This window comes from Daktulosphaira vitifoliae, unplaced genomic scaffold (assembly GCF_025091365.1).
Source record: "Daktulosphaira vitifoliae isolate Bord-2020 unplaced genomic scaffold, ASM2509136v1 Scaffold_1, whole genome shotgun sequence".
Taxonomy (NCBI): domain Eukaryota; kingdom Metazoa; phylum Arthropoda; class Insecta; order Hemiptera; family Phylloxeridae; genus Daktulosphaira; species Daktulosphaira vitifoliae.
In genome coordinates this window covers 40,989,671-41,010,782 of record NW_026099572.1, presented here as the reverse complement: position 1 = coordinate 41,010,782, position 21,112 = coordinate 40,989,671, and the positions used below count along the sequence as shown (strand labels likewise).

Below are 21,112 nucleotides of genomic sequence, written 5' to 3'. Positions count from 1 at the left end.
ACTATGGTGGGGTAATCTAACAAACAGTCCCTCTCGCCAACAAGAAGAATTACTGTAACATTCGGACTATTAACGGCGTAAAAGTACCCCATTTGTGGCTTGGGGGAAGTATGACATGATACCATGTTCTCCTCAGTCACATATCACTTTATCAACATATATAGAAATGTATCTGGATTTGAATCATAAATGAGCGGATCCTAATTGTAAGGTTTGTCTCCAGGACGTCTTGGGTCACGAATTCTAATCCAGTACATGATTTCTGGTACATTTTCGATGACCGTCAGTATTCGGCGGACATGTGAATATTCTATTTATGGGAATTTTTCAACTGTTAATGTGTTAAGATTTTATTAATTTTCACGAACTTTTTTATAATAACAATTTAAACTTCAACGTGAAAATTTTTTCTTAACTAAGCAGTGATAGTTAAAAAAGATAATAAAAGATGTTTGGTAATTTGGCAAAACAATTGATAATAATATTTGATGTTAAAAATATGAAATTTATTATTGGTTTTAAACAATTAATAATTTTTTTTTATATTTTGCAGAATCATTAATTATTTAGATATATTTTTAGTTTTTTTATGGTATACTGAAAATTTAAATCTAAATAATATCGAAAATATTTATTGAAACTTAAACCTATGAAAATTTTATTAAATGTAAATATTGATACAAGTTTGTAATGCTTTTAGCTTACTGAAATACTAATTGGTATACATAAATCTATGCAAAAAATTATTAGTCACGTTCCACAATTAATCATTAAAGCACGAAGAACAGTCTACTTTATGATTTATTTTAACTTTTTATGAAAATGCCCTCAGTGTTCTATTTCAATAATGTTTTGTCTTCTCTCATGTTTCCATAACTAATATAACTTTTTTATACCTAACATTTTTATTATACACTTTTATTATTTATAATTAATATATAATATTTCTTCTTTTTTCCTTATTTAATTTGAAATTAAATAATTATTTTATTAATATTTTAAAGTTTACAATAAAATGTAAAAAAAATGAATCTAATTATTTTTCAAATTTTAAATGTTTACAGAATTATTAGTTTCCAAAAAATTCTTAAAAATTGTTAAATATTTAAATATGAATAAAACTTTTATATCCTCGTAATTGTTTTATTTCAATGGTTATTTAATTAAATACAAACATATTTTTTAACTTAAAATATGAAACAGCTTTAGTAATAAAGTAATTTATGACACAACATTTTTTAAGCGTTGAATTTAATATGCGGTTAAATATAAAAAATACATCATATTTCATGTTAAGCGTTTCATGATAGGTTAAGATTAGCCATTTATAAAGTACCCTATTAAATAATTACACAACCATGGAAATTCGTGTTTTCATAGCGACCTTTTGTGAATAATTTGGCTGTCACTGACTCTTTTGTAAGACTACCTTAAAGTTACTTTGTACAAAATATAAAACGATTTGAGGTTACAAGGATTATAATACAATAATATAGTATAAAAACAAAATAATTTTATAGGATTCAAATGTTAGGTTTATATTAATATTTCTATCTTATTAATAAACAATATCGTTATACGCCATACAGTAAATTTGTAAAATAAACAACTTTTTTATTTTACCATTTAAATTTATAAAGCTTTTAATCGACAGATTAACTTAATTTTTTTCTTTTTTATAGTTTTAATGAAAATTAGTTAAATTTTAAATATGAATACATTAAAAAAAAATAAAATATATACTGTAAAAAATACATTTAGAGATAAATTGGCATTACCATTATTGTTATTTTTCAATAATAGATTCTAAAATAGAATTTAAGCAAAACTAAGAACAATGCAACTATTCTCCTTACTTTTTGAGCACTTTGCATACTTCATGAAAAAAATATCAAAGTTTAGCAAAAACAAATTATTCATTTAAAACATTTTTTAAATATTTTAAAACAAATTAAAAAAAATAAAACACAAACTCCATGAGGTTATTTAAAATAAAATCAGGGACGACAAGAGGTGTCGTTTCACCTCCAGGGATTTGTTGTGTCACTAACAAAAAAACTAACGCAAAACATACAAGCCTAGCTACCAAATCTTTTAATTTGAATTTAAGTCTTTGTCAATGTAAAATAGATTCTGCGGCAACTGTTTCTAACGAAATTCTAGAAATCAGAAATGTTATTTGGGAGACAGATTAGATTTATACGACCAATGGATTGGAAATGTATTGTCTTTTTATTTCTAGGCTTATTTCAAATAGTTAATAATATTACATACATGAATTTTTTTTCAAAGAAAGGTTTGGAAAATTTTTTAAAATTCAAATAAAAATGTATAATAAATTTATTTTTCATACCTTTTTCTTCTTGCTTATAATACTTTTAAAGTATAATTTAAAGTAAAAAATTAGTTTATCACATAAATTTCAAAGAAGTGGCTTTTCGGGGGGTAGAGCTTAAACTGTTGTCAATAATTTTTTGATTCTCTGCACGATTTTTCTGTGGGCAGCTCTAAAATAATTAATTATACTTGTTCAAAATAATAGAATTTATGTCGGTCGAAGGTAAAAATTAATTTTTTTGCATAAATGTAATATCATCTAAAATTATGGGATGAAAACAAGTGGTCACTTTTAGTATTATCTAGCTAGGTCGGCGGCTTATTTAGCTCAGTCTTTAACGTGTCAAGCTTCCGTGCGTAGGTTCGAATCCGTTACGCTGGGCTATGTAGATTTTACCATTATTTCTGAGACAAACAATAGCTCTTAGAGATGACGTTAAAAATGATTTTAAAAAATAAAATGAATAAATATAGAAATATATAAATAAACTTGTATATGTGTGATCACTTTTGCTTAATACAAAAAAAAACAATTTGTGATTAACGCTTACAACAAGTTAGTTCATAACAATTCAAACATGGTGAATAGTTTTGATCCCGAGGTAAGGTCGAAACAATTTTTATATAATGTTACAAAATAAGGAAGTATGTCTTAGCTGTCTGGTAGCCGAATTTAATTAAAGTACATGTGGAGTTATAGTTTCATTTCAGCTATTGCGCGAACCCACAAAAAGCGTCTGACAGAAGTAATGAGATAAAACATGTGTCACATTCCCTCAAGTCTAAGTACGAACAAAACGATTTTTAATCGGCGATGTACGATGAACAACGAAGGTAAGGTACAATTTAATGAACACGAAAAATCTCATACTGAAAACATTACCATAACCATATTAAATTCCCATCACACAGCTGACGCAAGTACATCGGTCAACTTAAAGAAAAAAACCATATAAAACTGTAAAAATTTAACACACTATGATGGAACGCCGGTATTATTATGAACTTTTTTCTTTAATTTACCAGCATCACTTTTCTTAGCTTTCAGATTAAACTATTTGTTCAACGTTGTTGAACCTTTTAATTTACACAATGTTGCAATAGCGACCGTTATAATAAAAAAGTAATAAAGGTATCACTGATTGTGATTAGGTTAATAATATAACTGACATAATGGTTCTGAATAAGTAAAAAGAAGAATTCCAAAATATAATTTTTATAGAATTACAATATCAGGCCTTGGACACTTCTTAATTTAGTGGTAACTAGGGTTCGGGAATTAATGCAATTATAAAATTGGTTTAGACCATTATAAAGACACACAACTCCATAAAAAATCATGATAAATATATACAGAGCTACAGGAACTTTTTTTGTTAAAGTACATTAATTAAGACTAGGAAAAACAAAAGCGAATATAAACTAATTTAAGTACAAAAATAACCGTTTGATTTAATCAACTACCTATTTTGACTGCGTACATATTCAACATTAAAATCAAATATTTACTATGGAATAATTAACCATGGTAAATAATGTTTTCAAGTGATCCATTTTGCAGAAAATTAATTATTATTGACGATCAATAACTTGTCATATATTATACAATATTTTTATTTGTAGTACGTAATAAAATTAATTACTCTTTATTTTGTATTTATATTAAGGTAAAAATATATAAACTCACATAGTCATAAGTAATCAATTGTAATTTTTTGGGGTTGATTATGTTGTAATAGGCCCTATATATAAAAAACAAAACACAATTAACACTTTCTATCCTCTAAAACAGCCAAACACACAACTCTCCTTCCCAACACATGCAAACGCTAAATAATCGAATGTCAAACAGTCGAATGTTACTCTTTATTGTCCATAGTTAAAGAAACTCTTTCACAATGTAAACAGATTATAAAAGACCTAAAATGTGAAACCCAATGAGAGCCGGACGATGATTAGGCACATCTATGGAAGGGGACCTGGAAAATGCATCAAGAACCTCCCTGGGCTAGTAGTTTTGTCATGTTTCGATCTTACCCCGATTCGAGCACGTCGCGATTATCGTCCGGCTCTGTTTCGCCTGCCCGTGAATATTGTAAAAATACTTTTTATGCTAATCGTGCCTGTAAAAACTGATTATAATATTTTATTGTATAATTTTTTCCTAATGTCAATTTTGCATTGCTAGACTTTTATCATTGTTTTATATGATAATAATAATAAACTTATTAAAGACATTGTCTACAAATTAGTGATTATTCGAGTTTGTATATTTAATATCATCCCACAAGTAAAAACTGCATTATTAAAGGATTACATAATTCAGGTAAAATTATTCCAATCTAATGTGCATGTCATTGCAAGCAATAACAGACCTTCGAACCACACTGCACCGATAGAGTCTCGAAAAGCATTTACCATAAAGTTTAATACCACATATGATTTCTACTACACTTTTACTTATTATTATTTAAATTACAACAAATCTTTTTTTAAATTACGACAATTACATGTTAATATTAGGTAAATTTTTTATTATGTATAGTATAAAAGCATATACCTGAGAAAATCGAAAAACTTACTTTTCCATCATCTAGCTGTAAGACATCTTGAACACCGTCTAATGTGGTGAGAAAATGGTAAAGATTTCCTCCCAAGCTCTTTAGAGCTCGGATCAAACGATCGTCACTACAATCTTGAATAACTTTCGTACCTATTGCTTCAATTACTTTTGTTCCATCTCCTGTTAAAAAAATAAAAACAAAACCACACAATAAATAATAATATTTCAAATTATCTAAAGCAGGTATAAGTTCTTAGTGTGATATATATTTATAGTGACTGAATAAAAAAAGGAAAGAAAAATATTAAGAAAGTCAAGTCGTGGAAAACAAGAGGATTGCCGAAGGATACAAAAATACGAAGAATCATGCACAAAAATAAAAAAGATCATAAATTTGTTTGGATGACAATTTTCGAATTCATTTTTACCTATATATGCATTTTTACACTAACCCACCGTTGTATGGCTTTTTACGTGATTTATATATTAAAAAAAGTGTTTGACATACAAATTTTATTGAATATCTTATTACTTCTTGGCATTTTCAGAATAAAATGTCTTTTTACATGTTTACAAAATAAATAAAATGTTTGTATTAATAACAAAATCTCATATATATATATTTACATATTACTTTAATTTATTATGTTTATTTATTATTTGTACGTGCTTCTGTTATTCATATTATACAAAAGGTAATATGCCACAAAATAGTTTTTGAAATTTTATAGATATATTGTAATAAAAAGGTTGTTATCATCAATCTGCCAAAAAATTATGAGTACATTTTTTCGAAAAGGTTTGTTTTTTTCATTTAAAAATATAAATTTTAATTTCAAAAAAATAAATGGTCTAAAAGGTAAAATTATTCTAATCCTTACTATTTTTCAAAATTGTATAAAATTATTATAAAAATTGTCTACCAGCCAAAAAAATTAGCCAATTAGCTTTTAATTCTTGAATAAAAACAAAGTCTCATTCATAATAATGCACGTTGTATAATAACACATTTTTAATACAAAAATGTATAATAAACAAGAAACTTTTGTAATTTCAAACTAAGGCAATGTATCTTTAAGGAAAAAATAAAAAAAATTGTAAATAGATCAAAATAAAATTGTTCATTAAGAACCTTTGATTCGAGATTTGTATCAGTTAAGATGTCTTTAATTAATTCACTAAAAGAAGAGAATAAATTTGCACAAGTCTATGGTAATATATTGATTTTATATTACCACACTTCAAAGCATTCCATATACTTCACAAAACCTTTTCTTGTTAATAGACCCATCACTGACTACATACTGAACTTTTAGTGACCTCTTACGTTATAATATCAACTGTTAATATGGATTCATAACACTTTATGAACTATTGGTAACACAATGTATACAAATTTTGAATAGCATACACATTTTAAAACATAAGAATTGTGTTTAAACAAGGTTTGAAAAATTTTTTATTATTCCATTTTTCAAACATTCTCGTATAAATAAATTGTTTTAATAGAAAATAATAATTTATTATTGTACATTTTATTATTGAATTCTACGAATACTAAATTAGTATGTCAAATTAAAATTTTTAAATACATTTATTTTCATTAATATCAGAGTAAAATTTTTATGAACATAATGTTTATTCATATTTCCATTATTATGATTATTATTATTAAACAAAACGTAACAAAATTGAAAGTAAATAAAGTTTGTTTCTCTTAAATTAGAATAAATATAATAATTGATGGTCAGTAAAAATGATTTGAAAATGTTTGTCATAAAATATAATTTATTACAAATCAATTTGAAGGTCAACAAAAATATATTTTTTATTCGTGGTATGATAAAAAGTGTATAAAACGTTTGGTTGGGTTTATTATAAATAAATAACGATAGATGTTAATCAATATTCAATTTTAAAATTAAGAATATAAATACAAATTGATCTATAAATCATCTTACAACTAATCTATATAATTTAAATAGTTCTACTAGTATATAATATAACAGAACGAAAATGAAATAAAGAAGAAGGAGGAACCAGTTTGTCGGTAAAAATAATTTTTAAAATAAGTTGGTAGCTCTGACAAAGCTCTGCTTTGTCGTTTTTGTGCTACAATCCCATGTGTTATTTACCGCGTTTTAGAAAATTTCTGGTATTGTCAAAACTCTGATGAAGATACCTCTTCATTGTTTTGGCTAGTTATAAGTATACCCCATAAATATTTATAAAATACATAGTTGTGGGTTACAAAAAAAAAAATTGGACGAGGGTAATTTGATTTTTCTATCAATTTTAACATTTTTTTATATATAACAATATGTTATATTATTTAAAGTTTGATAAAATTTGAGCCTATAATAAAATACTTATAATCGTTTTGCTATTAAAATTGTAATTAATCGATTCTTATATAAGTAATGTGATATAACAATTTAAATTGAATTAGTTCATTTAAAAGATTACCATTCATTTACTCTTTTATTTTAGAGATAAACAGTAGAAAATCCATCAAAAATGTCACAATAAGCAACATTTATTCTCCAAATCGAGTACTTGTGATTAAGTGCTTTAAATTGTCATGTTTAGGTACTTAAAAAGAAAGTATCAATTGATTAAGCTTGGGATTATTTAGACAAAGAAAATAAATTTATTTATTTTTAATATAAGTATAATGAGAATGAGGAAATTTATTTTCATGAAATGCCAAGTAATTAATTTCTAGCTATGCTTTGGATTTTAAATATACACTATTTTTATTGTTTCTATTTAAAATTATCAATCGAAAACAAACGCAAATCTTTACCTACTTTTTTTAAATCATAAGCATACAATTTTAGAATAAATCTAAATGTAAAAATTTGAAAATTGTGAAAGAAAGATATTTCCAACCTAAAGTAAAAACGAAGTACATCCGTCTAAATAAAAAACGTTTTGTTCACCAACAGTTTAATATTCTATTTGCAAGATGTTGCACGAGAATCACTAATTTTAATCGAGTCAACGTAGATATCTCGAGAGAATTTAATAATCAAAAGTAAATACCATCTGTAGTTCAAATAAAATACTCACTATGTAGTGTATAAAATATATTAAAATAATTGTTATGTGAATTAAAAGGGATCGAATAACTTCGATTTTGATAAAGAGAAGTTTTCAATTTATTCATAAATGAACAAATAGGATAGAATTACACAGAGAAGATAATTGCAACTTTTTATAGGCACAAATTCAATTCAATGTATGTACTTTTAAATTATTATTTATTTAAAAGTTAAAAGTGAGACTGACAGATAAAAAAGATGTCATTTAAAAATTTTTTATTTTTATTCAAATGTTATAACTCAACTTTTTAAAAGTATATTTAATCTCATTGAATTAGAAAAGAAAACAATGTAAATAGAATAAATAGTTTTAATTAAAAATATATACATATACAGTAATTAACTTATTAGTAACCATTAGATTTCTTCTAAAATAATAAGTTTAAAAATTTTTATTTGGCTTATTTAAATGTTATTTACTTCTCGAATTTTAAGAGGTTAAATACTTTTAATACCCACACCTTTTCGTTATATGAGTTTAAACTTTTATTATTTTAATAGTAACACAGACATTTATAAAACCAGTTAAATAATAATAAAAAATGCTTCAAATTATAAATATTTTTATTCCTAGTGCGGCAAAGATTAGCATAACGATAAAAATAATATAATACTCATCTAACTTCCAGTTTATATTTAAAAGTCATAATAACTTCCAATATACTGACATAAACCAATAATTTTCTTAGTTGAATTATATTATATTATATAAATTAGTTAAATATGTATATTTCCATAAAAAAAAAATTAAATTAGGTCCCTTATAAGGGATAAACCTAAAAATTTTTAACCACTTATAAATCAAGAAATAAATAATATTAAATAAAATAAAAAAAAAATCCTTTGAATTCTTATTATTTTAGAAAAATTTAATGGTAAATAATAAATCAATCACTCTGTATACAAGGTGATCGATTAAATATAAGACACTAATTTTCCAGAATTATTGAATATATTCAATTTTTATAAAGAAATACATTGTTTGGATTCAAAAATCTATAAAAATGTATACTTGTATCATTTTTTTTCATTCTTTTAAGGATATAAAACTATAACTTAATTTTAAGATTATTTTAATATGATCTTAAAATATTTGATCATATACTTTTTTTTATCCGATCAACTGTTTGTGTTTTAAGATTGTTTATGATTTGGATTAAAATTAAAATTATTTATTAATTTGGTTTTCATAACACCGGAGTTAATAATAATCTGTTTCAATAAATTATCATCGGTATTCATTCTTAATATCGTAAGTGACAGATGTGATAACAAGAATTGTCAACAAAAAAAAAACTTACTTATGTGTCATCATGATGAAGTAATGACTTTTGTATGCTAAAAAGCAAATATTAATAGAAAATTGGTCAAATATCATTTAACTTTAATGAGCAGTAACAGAAAAACGGTACATCAAATAAAGAATATTGTAAGAACAAAATATTTTTTAAATTTTTCCTTTTATATAATTTAACTAAAAATAGGGGTTTCCACTAAAGAAATTAAAGTTTAAGTTTTTTAACCCCGAAGAAATGAAAAAAAAAAATTATTCATCTGCATATTATTCAAGAGATTTTTTAATTAAACAAACAAATATAAAATGATTGGACCCTTATATTCAAATAAGAAAACCCATTTGAGACAATTAAAAATTTACTTAAAATTTCATCAACACATTTTTTATACTATTGTATTCATATTAATGTTTATATTAGGTTTTTATTTAAAAATTAACTTACTTAGTTAAAGTTAAAAATGAAATTCACTAAAATAATTATGAAATATTTATGAAGATACTTTTAAAATAAACTTTACGAATCAAATTATTATCGCTAAATATTTTGTAGGTATTCTCGTAATTGACAATTTTTATTCACTACCCACACATTATATGTAGTATAAAACCGTTAAGAAATGTTCAATATTTAAACTGAAAATTAGTAAAAAATTATTCTTTGTCTGACCATTAAACCAATATGTCGCTATTTTATTTTTTATTAATAAGTATTAATTTTATATTAATACTACTTCTAAAGGTGATTTAACCATTTCAGATATAAGTAAATATTTTCTAATGGAATTATTATTATAACATTTTTAATTAGAATTATAACGTTTAATGCAAAAAATTATGTAATTTATAAAATGTTTACCTTACATTTTTCAGTTTTATAATAGTATGTTTTTTAATCGATTGGTAAATCTTAAGCTCTACTTAAAAATGTATTCTGTCTAAATCCTACCAAAAATAATGTATAAAAAAAACTTTAAATGTATGCAATTTCATTTGTCTCTAAAACGTTTGCATGTTTAGCTTTTTTTTCTAAAAAATACAAACTTGTGGCTGTGGTTATATATTCAGTAATAGCTTACGGCGTAAGCGTTATCGAGTTAAAAAAAAATATGAGTTTGTTATTTTAAAAATAATAAAGTATAACATTAGACAGGACGCAAAAACGTTTACCCGATAACATTGTTCAATTTACATAACTCTGCATATTGTCATGTATCCACAAACACACCCACGTGTGCCCGACACCGATGGGTATGCTTGTCCATTGTTTATTAAATTTCATGACATTATTATGATTAACTTTACCAAAGCAACTGATGCGTGTATTATCTATTTGTATCCTCTTTGAGAATACAAAAACAATAATAGTATTATACCATTTTATGTTCTCGAACAGGACGGTAATATTTTTTAAATTTTTAGGCAATAGACATCACGAGGAGTAAATAGTTATTAAACTAAAGAGATGGAAATGAAAGCACGTGGCCAAAGAGTTAGAAATGAAATTCCATTTTAGGTACAAAATTGAATTTATTATTATAAGTTTGGCAAACCCATATTGGCAGCTAACGGCCTAAATATGTCTATCGACCTTATTTTGGCATTTTGTTGTCGATAAATTACGATATCCGAAAGTAGGGACGACCCACACTAAAGCACCTAAGTATTAACTCTACTATATTTATAGCATAGAGAACAAGATATTCATATTCGTAGTCGGTCAAATCGTTGAGCACCTGCTACTCTACATCGCAAATATCAAACGTCATTTGTTGTCTTGATGGATTAACCATAATACAATATTATCATAATAATGATGATACTATGAAACAACATGTCGCTCTGTTTACATGACATCATAAGATGGGATAGCAGCTGTTTGGAAAATATGCGTAGAGTATATTTTTCAAAGCCTACAATGGTTTGAAACATAAATCAAAATTTTAATTCCAAACAAACTATGTAAAATATCCCACGGTGTGATTACTTTTGTACCACAAATTAAATTATAATAAATCATGTCTATATGATTTTATTCCAATTGTTTGCATACGATAGTAAACTTGATTATTTTTCTTCTATACTGTGTGTACAATTAATGAGAATTTGTTTAATTATAATTTAATATTTTTATTTTTATTTGCTAATAATGTTAGAAACTCATTTAACTTAAATATTTAAATGGTATGGAAATAGTTTTAAATAGTTATTTATTTTTAAATTGAAAACATAGAAAATTTGTTTGTAGTCTTATATCATATACGAAATCTAACATTAAAAACACAATTACTTTAAGTTTTATTTGTTGTGGCGCTAAAACGAAAAATCACAAAACTACGAATAACAATAGTATTAGTATCAAGAAACACGTGTTATTTAATTACAAACAGCGTGATAAATGTTAAACCTAATTGTAACTATGGCAACTGCTCAAAATGAAATACCTTTACTTTTGTAAGTAATGTATTTTTTGTCCACTCTATTATTTAGGTCAATCTACTATTTTGTTTTCACAAAAAATGATGATTCAATTAAAAATTGATTTTTAACTAATGAATGAATCCTTTATCATTAACTATAAGCTATTGGGTTATAATCTATTTTATTATTATACAAGTTAAACAATAAATTTTCTCTGTAAATAAAATATATTAACCGATTTATAGAACTACAAATATTCATTTTCACATGAAAATAGTACAGATATAATTTACCTGTTAGATTTTCTGCTTTAAGGTGTATTATCTCCAATAACCTGACATCAGAACTAGTGAAGTTATTTGGGAGCTCTTTCCTGAAACAAATGTTGTTAAATATTCAGTAAAAATCAAATTTTTTTTATGAAAAACTGTATAAGCAATATGAAATTTTAATTTTCATGTATTATATATTGTATAAAAGTTACACATTATAACTTATTTATAAATTGCCCTGTATTTTAACATTTAAAAAAAAAATTTTGTAATGCTACTTGCCAATTACTATTTTATATATTTTAGTACATTCAGTAAATATTATCTAAAATAATTTTAATCATGACTATTCTTATACTATGACTTATACTTATGACTATTCTTACTGTTTTATTTCCCGCTATATTTATATTCATGTTTACATTTTATCTCATTTTAACAAGTAAAACAAAATAAGGAACCATAGAAAATATTTTCCACTACTTGTATAAAAAATTGATGTTCCACCAAAACTCTTACGATTTAGAAATTCATACGCTACATAGAATGTAACTTTTATAAAATACTGAGTGTAACATTTCATTCATAAACATGTTTTATTTTAGATAGTCTTTTATTTGAGATATTTGTTATATTTTATGCATTATAGAATATTTTACCAACGGAAAGGTTTTACTTATTTCTTAGTCAAAAGAACTTTTTGAAAAGACAAGAATGTATTATTAAAAAATCAATGTGTTCCTTTGTAAATGTTCTAACTATTAATGACCATCAAAGAAACCTGTCAATCTTTTCAAAGAATTCATTTAAGCAAGAAACAGAATTTTATGCTATGTTTTATCACTAGAAGATTTCTATCAAAACTACTGATGTTATTGAAATTTCTAGGTGTCCTAAAATGTCAATAAGCATACAATATCTCTCTAAAGAAACTGTTTTAGGAAAGATATCTCGAGTCAGAAAGAGAAAGAAACTGTTATGTAGTAAAACACCATCATCAATCAGTGTCAGAAGGTTCTTGTTTTTCTTCACTATCTATTTATTTATCTCTCTCTAGCTCTTTCTCACTCAGCTTAGTCATATTTATTCGTTATCCCACGCACTGTTGTGTGGTTGCGTTATAAATGCAATTAGTATAAAGAATTCGCTCATTTATTATGGTTTATTTTTAATTCTCACTGCAAATTGTTTTAACTTTAGAAGCTTTTCCTTTGAATTTTTTCACCATAAATGATAGTGAACTATTTTACATTGTAAGTGTAACTTGAATGTTTTAACGTTTCATCGTTCTGTTTTGTAAATCAGTTCATTTATTTGATACTTTAAACCTAGTGCAACATCTTTTTGGCTTACATACATCAGTGTATTACTTTTGCATACATTTATCGCCGTATAATCTAGGTAGCAATCATAAAAATTTCAATGAATCAAAAAATAAGGCAATAATATTGAAGTTAATTGTAAACAGGGATATATTTATACATTTTTGACATTATTTTATTATAAGTGTTCTTTTATCTTTTTTTTTCAAAAAATGTCTAAAAGTACCATCTTTTGTAATAAATAGCTGGTCGGATGAATTTTCGAAGGGTTTGCAATCATCTAGCCAATTCATAAATATAACTATGTTTTAAAAGCATTAAATATTGATAAATTATAAATATTCCTCCAATTACCATAGAGGTTAATCAAGATATTTTATTCATTTAAAATAAAAACTGCATTAAAAACGTTATTTTAAAAGTAAAATATAATAAAAATATTTATTTCAAAAAGCCTAAAAAAAAAAATTACTAAAAATTCGCGGATACGTATTTCGAAAACCACGTTATCGGTATTATCGCTAAACACATGCTGACATCATGTGATGTGTAACATAGTTCCCGAAATACGTATCTGCGAATTTTTAGGAATTTTTTTGTGGCTATTTTCAATATTTTTCAATTTTACATAATATTAGCTACAAGTGATCAATTATCATTATATATATTATATTTAAAATACAAATTTATTTTAGAAATTTCTCTTGTATAATATAAATAAGTAGTAATGATCTAAATGTCTTAAAAATATAGGAATTTGGATTTTAATTCGATGTTTGTCTTTGTCATTATTTCTATTTCATTAAAAAAGTTTGATTGTGTAAAAATGTTTCACATACATGTGCAATCGTTTAATATTTAGTAATAATAAATATCAGTGACGTAATATAATGTAACAGAATTTGAAAATTCACTCAGGGAATATGTTACCATTGTATGTCAAACGCATTAACGATGAAATGGTTTTGAACTTAATACTAACTGCTTTGAAATACGCTCGACCGTGTATTTTTCCTATTGCGCTCAGTATTATCTACAATTCTCTTTTATTGAATATTAACATGTAATATGAGCAGTATTTGAACAGGTAATTCCACTATATGGTTTAAAACATAACCTAAAAACCAAAATGTAATTTTCCATTTCTTAAGCTATTCGCTTAGTTTTTGTTATATTCTTAAAATTAACTACGGTGGTTAAGAGCACAATGTGTATAGCGAATTGATTTATAAGTCTGTTTTAAGAGCATTAAGAGAAGAGTTACTTAATTTGTACAATCTTCATACCTCAGCTATAAAATATCGACTGAGGTCGAATTTCAGACAAACCTGTCTAAATCCAAGTAACAATTTGTTTGGACTAATAAAATGTCCTATCAAAAATTATTACAAGAATTTATATCAAATAAAGTGAACATCTTTACTTTGATGTTAATTTTTTTAAGATTTTTTAAGAAAATAACTCATTAAACAATTAAATATTAAGTGTTGTATATGTTGAGGACTTAATATTTATTTGTTATCAATAATTATTTACTGAGTATATAAATTATCATTGAATTAACTGTTGGATCGGGTAATTTTCCAGTTTAGACCATATATTTTAAATGCAATAAATTTTTACTTACCTAAATCAAAGATAAATATTTAATTTCAACAAGTAAACTACTTAAATTTAATACTTATACATTTTAAACAGAAAAACTAAGATTTTTTACTAAATGAATTTTTATTCATACCACTATTGTAATATGATGCAGTGTATACTTTATATACTGTCAGGCTCTGAAATTAAATTTCACCTACTACTGTTAATTATTGTATGGGTACGTACTACTCATCAATTTTATCGGCGGCAAACACTATGTACCCTAGTACAGCAGATAAGCACAAAACCACTGTACTCAACTACTGTAAATTCCCAGGATACGCCTGCCTAATTTTGAAAATTTGCTAGTATAAACCAACCTAATGGTTGACATTAACTCTTAGATGGAACTTAAATTTTTATTAAATAAGACTACGCTTAAGGTTCGTTTTTTTATGAATTATACTTATATTACAGAGAAGATTATGGTATAGTATTGATATGGGGTCTATTTACCCAAGATCTTAGTTTCTTCTTCTCCTTCGCCTTTTACCTAATTACTTGGAGTCGGCCATCCGTATCCTAAACTTTCATTTGAAACCATCTCTCACATCATTTATACATACAACATCATATCACCTCATGTCATTTCTAATTACATCAAATCACCTCTTTTTCGATCTTTCTCTTCTTCTATCAACGTTCATTTAAAATAAAAAAAATTATAATTTTAAATGTATAGTTATTGAATCTTATTAAATATATTGAGTTAACCTTATTCATTCAAATCTGGAAACATTGTTCGATTAATAAAAAAAGTATATTGGTAATATCTTTTTTTTTTTATAATAAAAATCACAACTTTCAATGATATACTATTAAATTTGAAGTAACAATTTAAACAATTTATAATTTATTTATGGAAATTCTACGTAAAGTTTAGAGAAATTTTGATTGCAGCATATTTATCTACCTCAACAACACTGTAGGACCGTTTAGATTATCAATTCGTTTTCGGACGCTTGACAATTCAATTATTCGAAGCAGATATAACTACTAGCTTTTATAAGTTCCTAAATCCTCTTGTCAGCTTATTGTACTGACAAATGTCATATACTTCAAAATTGATTTTCATAGTGGTAGAAGCGTTGAAAATTATAAATCCAGAACCATGCCACAATCAAATTATGTTTATCAATTAGAACTATAGTGACCTCAACTTAGTGATATCCGGTTTCGTCATCAACCACAGTGAATTATTTTGTTCAATATTCAGACTTCTCCAAATATAATATAATTAATTTATATTCGAAATATATGATCGATTTTTATTAAAGGATTGGATATTTAACCTTATACTGACTTTTAGTTTAAAAGAATTCTGGAGATTATTAAAAGTAATCATATAAATATATATGATTAATTATTTTTTATAAGTAATATACAAGCTGAATGAATGTAACAACAAACACCAACATTTTGATACCGCAATATTAAATTTATTCTTTCAACTTGAATACAATATATGTCTTTAAATAATCACCTAATTTATTTATAAAAAAAAAACTGTATTATTGGGTATATTTGATTGTGAGTTTTATTACTAGTAAATTTTGAATTATTGATAATTTATTCTTCATATATATATATATATATATATAAAGAAAAAATAAGTCATTGTTTTTTGGAATTTTTGGATATGTATAGTGTCAACAACAAAAGTGTTCTTGATCTGCTGATGTCTTGAAAGAAGTATAATTAATTGGGGTTTTATTTAGTTTCACGAACTAACACCACAACATCTCTATATTATTTCACAGCAGTCTAGATAATTCACACGGAACATCCTTTTTCAAATGCATTACTTCTTACACGTTCAATGCTATTATTCGTTTTACTGCTATCACATAATCTTTCCTGAGGCCACAATATTTCATCAGGATATTCTGAATAAAGATAACCTATATTTAGATTTTGTGGTTTAAAATTATTAAATTACAAAACTGTCATTGTTTAATAGATATATTTATTTCGAACGACAATTTTTATTAAAATACTTTTGTGTTTAATTCCTTGGAAATTGGATTAAACATCAAAACGTAAATTACAAAATTGAGCATTAAAAACTTATTCAACCATTGAAGTATAAAACTTAAGTTTGTATTTTATCTGAAAGAAGCAGGGAAAAAAGATTTTCTTTATTGGAATATTTTTTTGAGTGATGATGAATAAAATTAACCAATATTCAATAACTTTTTTTTCAATTTAAAAGCTAAAGTAGTTCTAAGATAAAACAATTTGGGTGAATAATTAAAATAATTAAATTGTTTCAACGTTTTATCTAATTCTGTTTTTATGTTTTAATATTATTTTGTCTATACAAAAATAATTAATACTTTAAAAATAAGTGATAGCTAATGATTTATATTAAAAACATAAGTTTTAATTTTTGCCCAAAATCAAAACTTCTATTTTGATGTAAATTGTGAAATACCTTATGATAAATGTATAGTTAATTATTTAAATAACTAACAAAAAGTTAACTCATTAAGGGTTTTCAAGTCATGTTAACATAATCTTTTCAGTAAAAAAGTTAAATAGTAATAATATTAATAAAAAAAAATTTGTGTAAATGTTTAAAAGAATTAATTTTATCAAAACAATATGTACTGTTTTTATTTTTACGATATTGTCACATTTTTAAAAATATTATGTCCATTGGAAATGGAGGGCTATAAATTGTTTGAAATATAAAATGTTTTAAGAAAATAGATAGTGTAGTTAAAGAAAGACGTAATATTAATCTTTTGAAATCATGGATTTTGGGTATTGGTTAATTTTTTGTTTGATGGAGTTTTCTACTGGGCCCTATAAAGTATATTTATGTAGGCTACTGTGGCAAATAAACCACTTTTTCAATGTCTTGTTTTACCAGAATAAAATAAGCTAAAAGTATAGTTCTTATTTTTCCACAGACTCGGATAAAACAGAGATTAATCTTAAACGCGTCAATACTAAGATGACTTTTCACTAGGAAATACATTTTCCTTGTTAAAGCTTTACATTTTATTTTTATATTAAACACAAAAAATAAACATGCATTTTTTATCCAGATTTAAAACTTATAAATTATGAATTATTGAAATACAGGTTCCCTTTAATAGTTTTATATGTCCACATAATTCTTTTAAAATTCTATGATTTTCATAGTAAAAAAAAATGATAAGCAAACAGGTACAGGTAATTTTTAACCCATACCCAATCGTTTAAAGCACACTTTTCTTAGTCCATAGATTGATTTGTTGTCAATTCAAAAGTTACTTATTTATAAATGTTATTATACTTATATAATTGTACAAGTACTCTTATATAATATTATCTTTCTATTAAATTTAATAATTAACCTCTACTTCTTTATGTTGAGTTGGTAAATAAATAAAAGTTTACATATTTTTACTACGTGCTGTACGATATTATTTAAAATAATCATATATGTTTACTTACAATATTTCAGCATACTCTGGAAAATCCGCCGTTATTGAACTAAAGGCGTTGTAAATAGTCTCGTTCTAAAACAAAATAAAATAAATAGAATTAGTTATAAATAAGTTTTATAAAACATAGAAAAAATTGCCTATTTTGGAAAATCCTAAAACCTTTTTTCGCACCGTTAGACATTAAAAATAATGATATATGTGATTATACAGTAATAAAGATAATTTTCAGAACTAGGCAACAAAACCTTAAGAACTATTTTTAAAACCTAAATAATTTGAAAATTGAAATCTGTCATAACCGAGATCCATATGAAACCTAAAAAAAAAAACTTTAAAAAACAAAATTTCAGCATGATTTTTATTTTGGTATTTGAATTTTTGAAGTATATATCTCTATTAATCAATTGTTAATATATTTCGTTATTATGTGAAATGTATTAGTAATTAAATTAAATATTTAATTATCATTTAGTGATTAAAAATATTTACAACTCGAAATTTTAATATATTGTGTTTCTTAAAAAATACGACCTTGAAGTCGTTTGCATAAGAGCTATGATGATTCAGACTTCATACAAATATTTGTAGCTCCCAGTATAATATTGAATTGTTTGGGAAGGGAAGAGATAGAATTTTCCGTTAGGTAATTTATTCAAATTTACGAAATAAAATATGGGACTATAATAAAGAATAAAGAGAAAGGACATTGATAAAAATTTACACAGCCAATAGAGAGAGGTTATTAAATTAGTCGGCTATTTTGATGTAGATAATTCAGTGTTTATAAATCGTTAATTTTAATAACTGTTACTTAAATTAACTACTTATTTCATAATAATAATTCTGAAATGTTTTTTCACGATTTTAATCTAAATGTCAAAAAACTAAAAACAATAATTATTAATAGAAAAAATATAAAAGTAAATTAGGTATTTTAAAAATTAACCCTAGAGTAATTTTACATAGTCGCTTAAGATGTAACAATTCATATCTCATTTTTCGACTTAATTGATTAGCACCATTTTTTTGTATTAAATATCGTAGGAAATCGATTTGTCGTCTGAAAGAAATAAAAAAAAGCTTTTTGTCAAAAATATGATATTCATAACACTTACTAACTACTTTATCGCTTTCCTGATAAGTTAAGTTCCTGAAAAATGAGACAGAGATGTTGTATCTTAAGCGACAACATCTTAAGTAAAAGAAAAATAAGCTTCTTGAATCAAATTTTTAGCAATATAGTTGTAAAAAAAGACAACTTATGGTAAGACCAATGTAGCTTTCGTTACTTTAAGAATCTAATAGCATATAAAATAAGAATATTTATACATAAGAATAAATTAACTGAAATATTTATAATTTTTTTTAACAGATATACACTAAAAGCGTTTAAAACTTTTTCATTGGCTCAAGCCCTTCTTTTTTATTCTAAATACTAAGTAGGGGCGGCCTACTCAACTCAGTAACGTTTTATATCTCGATGCGTAGTAACCGACTTTCGATATCGTTATGCTATTTCAGGTTTTCCCGTCTTCTCTAACAAAAACAATAGCTTTTAGAGAGGGTGTTAAACACGATTAATAATAATAATATTATTTAATAATAATAAACTACGTCCCTGGACAACAAAAAAAAAAACTGAATATTTTTTAATAAAATGCAATAAATGTTTTGCAAGACATTGATTACGTTAAATTTAATAAATAAAACTAATTAAAAATTTTAGATTAAAATAATTTTATATATTATCAATTTTTATATTTTAATTATTTTTAAATTTAATCATTAATAACAGTTACCTAAATGCCCGTTTTTAATAGTAAAAAATGTTTTCTAGAGTTTTGTAAAGTGTTCATAGCGTTCATTTCTACCTAAAGTAGTTCTCTTCTTAGAACTGACAAATTTCAAACTTTGTACAATTGTAAGTTTGAAATTAAATTAGGAGTTTCATCATCCATCATAAATACCAGTATCATTGGTTTGGAATGAACTTTTTCTTTATATAAAACCTAAACTTAACAAATGCAATTGTACTGAGTTAATAGTAGTCTGTACTACATTGTGATGATAATTTGAAATAGGCTCTCGGTTGTTTAGTAATATGTTGCTCGAAACAAAAGCTATTTATTCGTAATTTCAAAACAATCCTCTGAAAACTCTTAGATTCCTTTGATACTTTGTAATTGGATACTAATTTTGTTGTTTGTAAATAATCAGCTATAATCTTTAAACAAAAATTTGATTTTGTGAGTATAAATTAATAATATTTATAAATCAGCCACTAAACTTAAATAAACTGACTTTATTTTTTACGTACTTGATTAAATTTAAAGTAAAATGACTTAAAAACAAAATAACAAAATAATTTAAATTTCAAAAATAATTATAAATATATAGGGTGATTAATTAACTATGACTTGCGCAATATCATTTAAAGTATAAAGTATATTATAATTTTTCTTTTCGAAAATTAATAATATGTTATGTTATAATTTAAAAAAATGGTACTATCTCTCTTCATTAAATAAAATTCAGTTTTTTTTTAATAGGAACATACGTTTAATTAGCTTAAAAAAAAGATAATGATCAAATTAATATAATGACTGATTGATAGCAACTTTTGAATAAGTAATTTAAAAGATATTAGCACATTTATTTAAGGGTGGGAGTAGTGGAGCGGCTCATAATTAACCAGATATAAAAATAAACAGACAT

The 21,112-nt window shown here is 24.6% G+C and overlaps 1 protein-coding gene across 3 annotated transcripts in view; it reads right to left on the bottom strand.

Annotated features, from left to right (window-relative positions):
- The window catches only part of LOC126903896 (head-specific guanylate cyclase), a 98,558-nt gene that overhangs the window by 57,092 nt on the left and 20,354 nt on the right, over positions 1 to 21,112 (bottom strand). For 2 of the 3 annotated variants that reach the window (XM_050682470.1, XM_050682479.1), the window contains exons 3-5: positions 18,405 to 18,469; positions 12,013 to 12,092; positions 4,920 to 5,080 (exon numbers count right to left, since the gene is read on the bottom strand). In XM_050682470.1, coding sequence (XP_050538427.1) covers positions 4,920 to 5,080; positions 12,013 to 12,092; positions 18,405 to 18,469 — 306 coding nt within the window. Of the gene's footprint in view, positions 1 to 4,919; positions 5,081 to 12,012; positions 12,093 to 18,404; positions 18,470 to 19,359; positions 19,445 to 21,112 lie in introns of those variants that run through there. The other variant, XM_050682487.1, reaches the window with a different exon arrangement.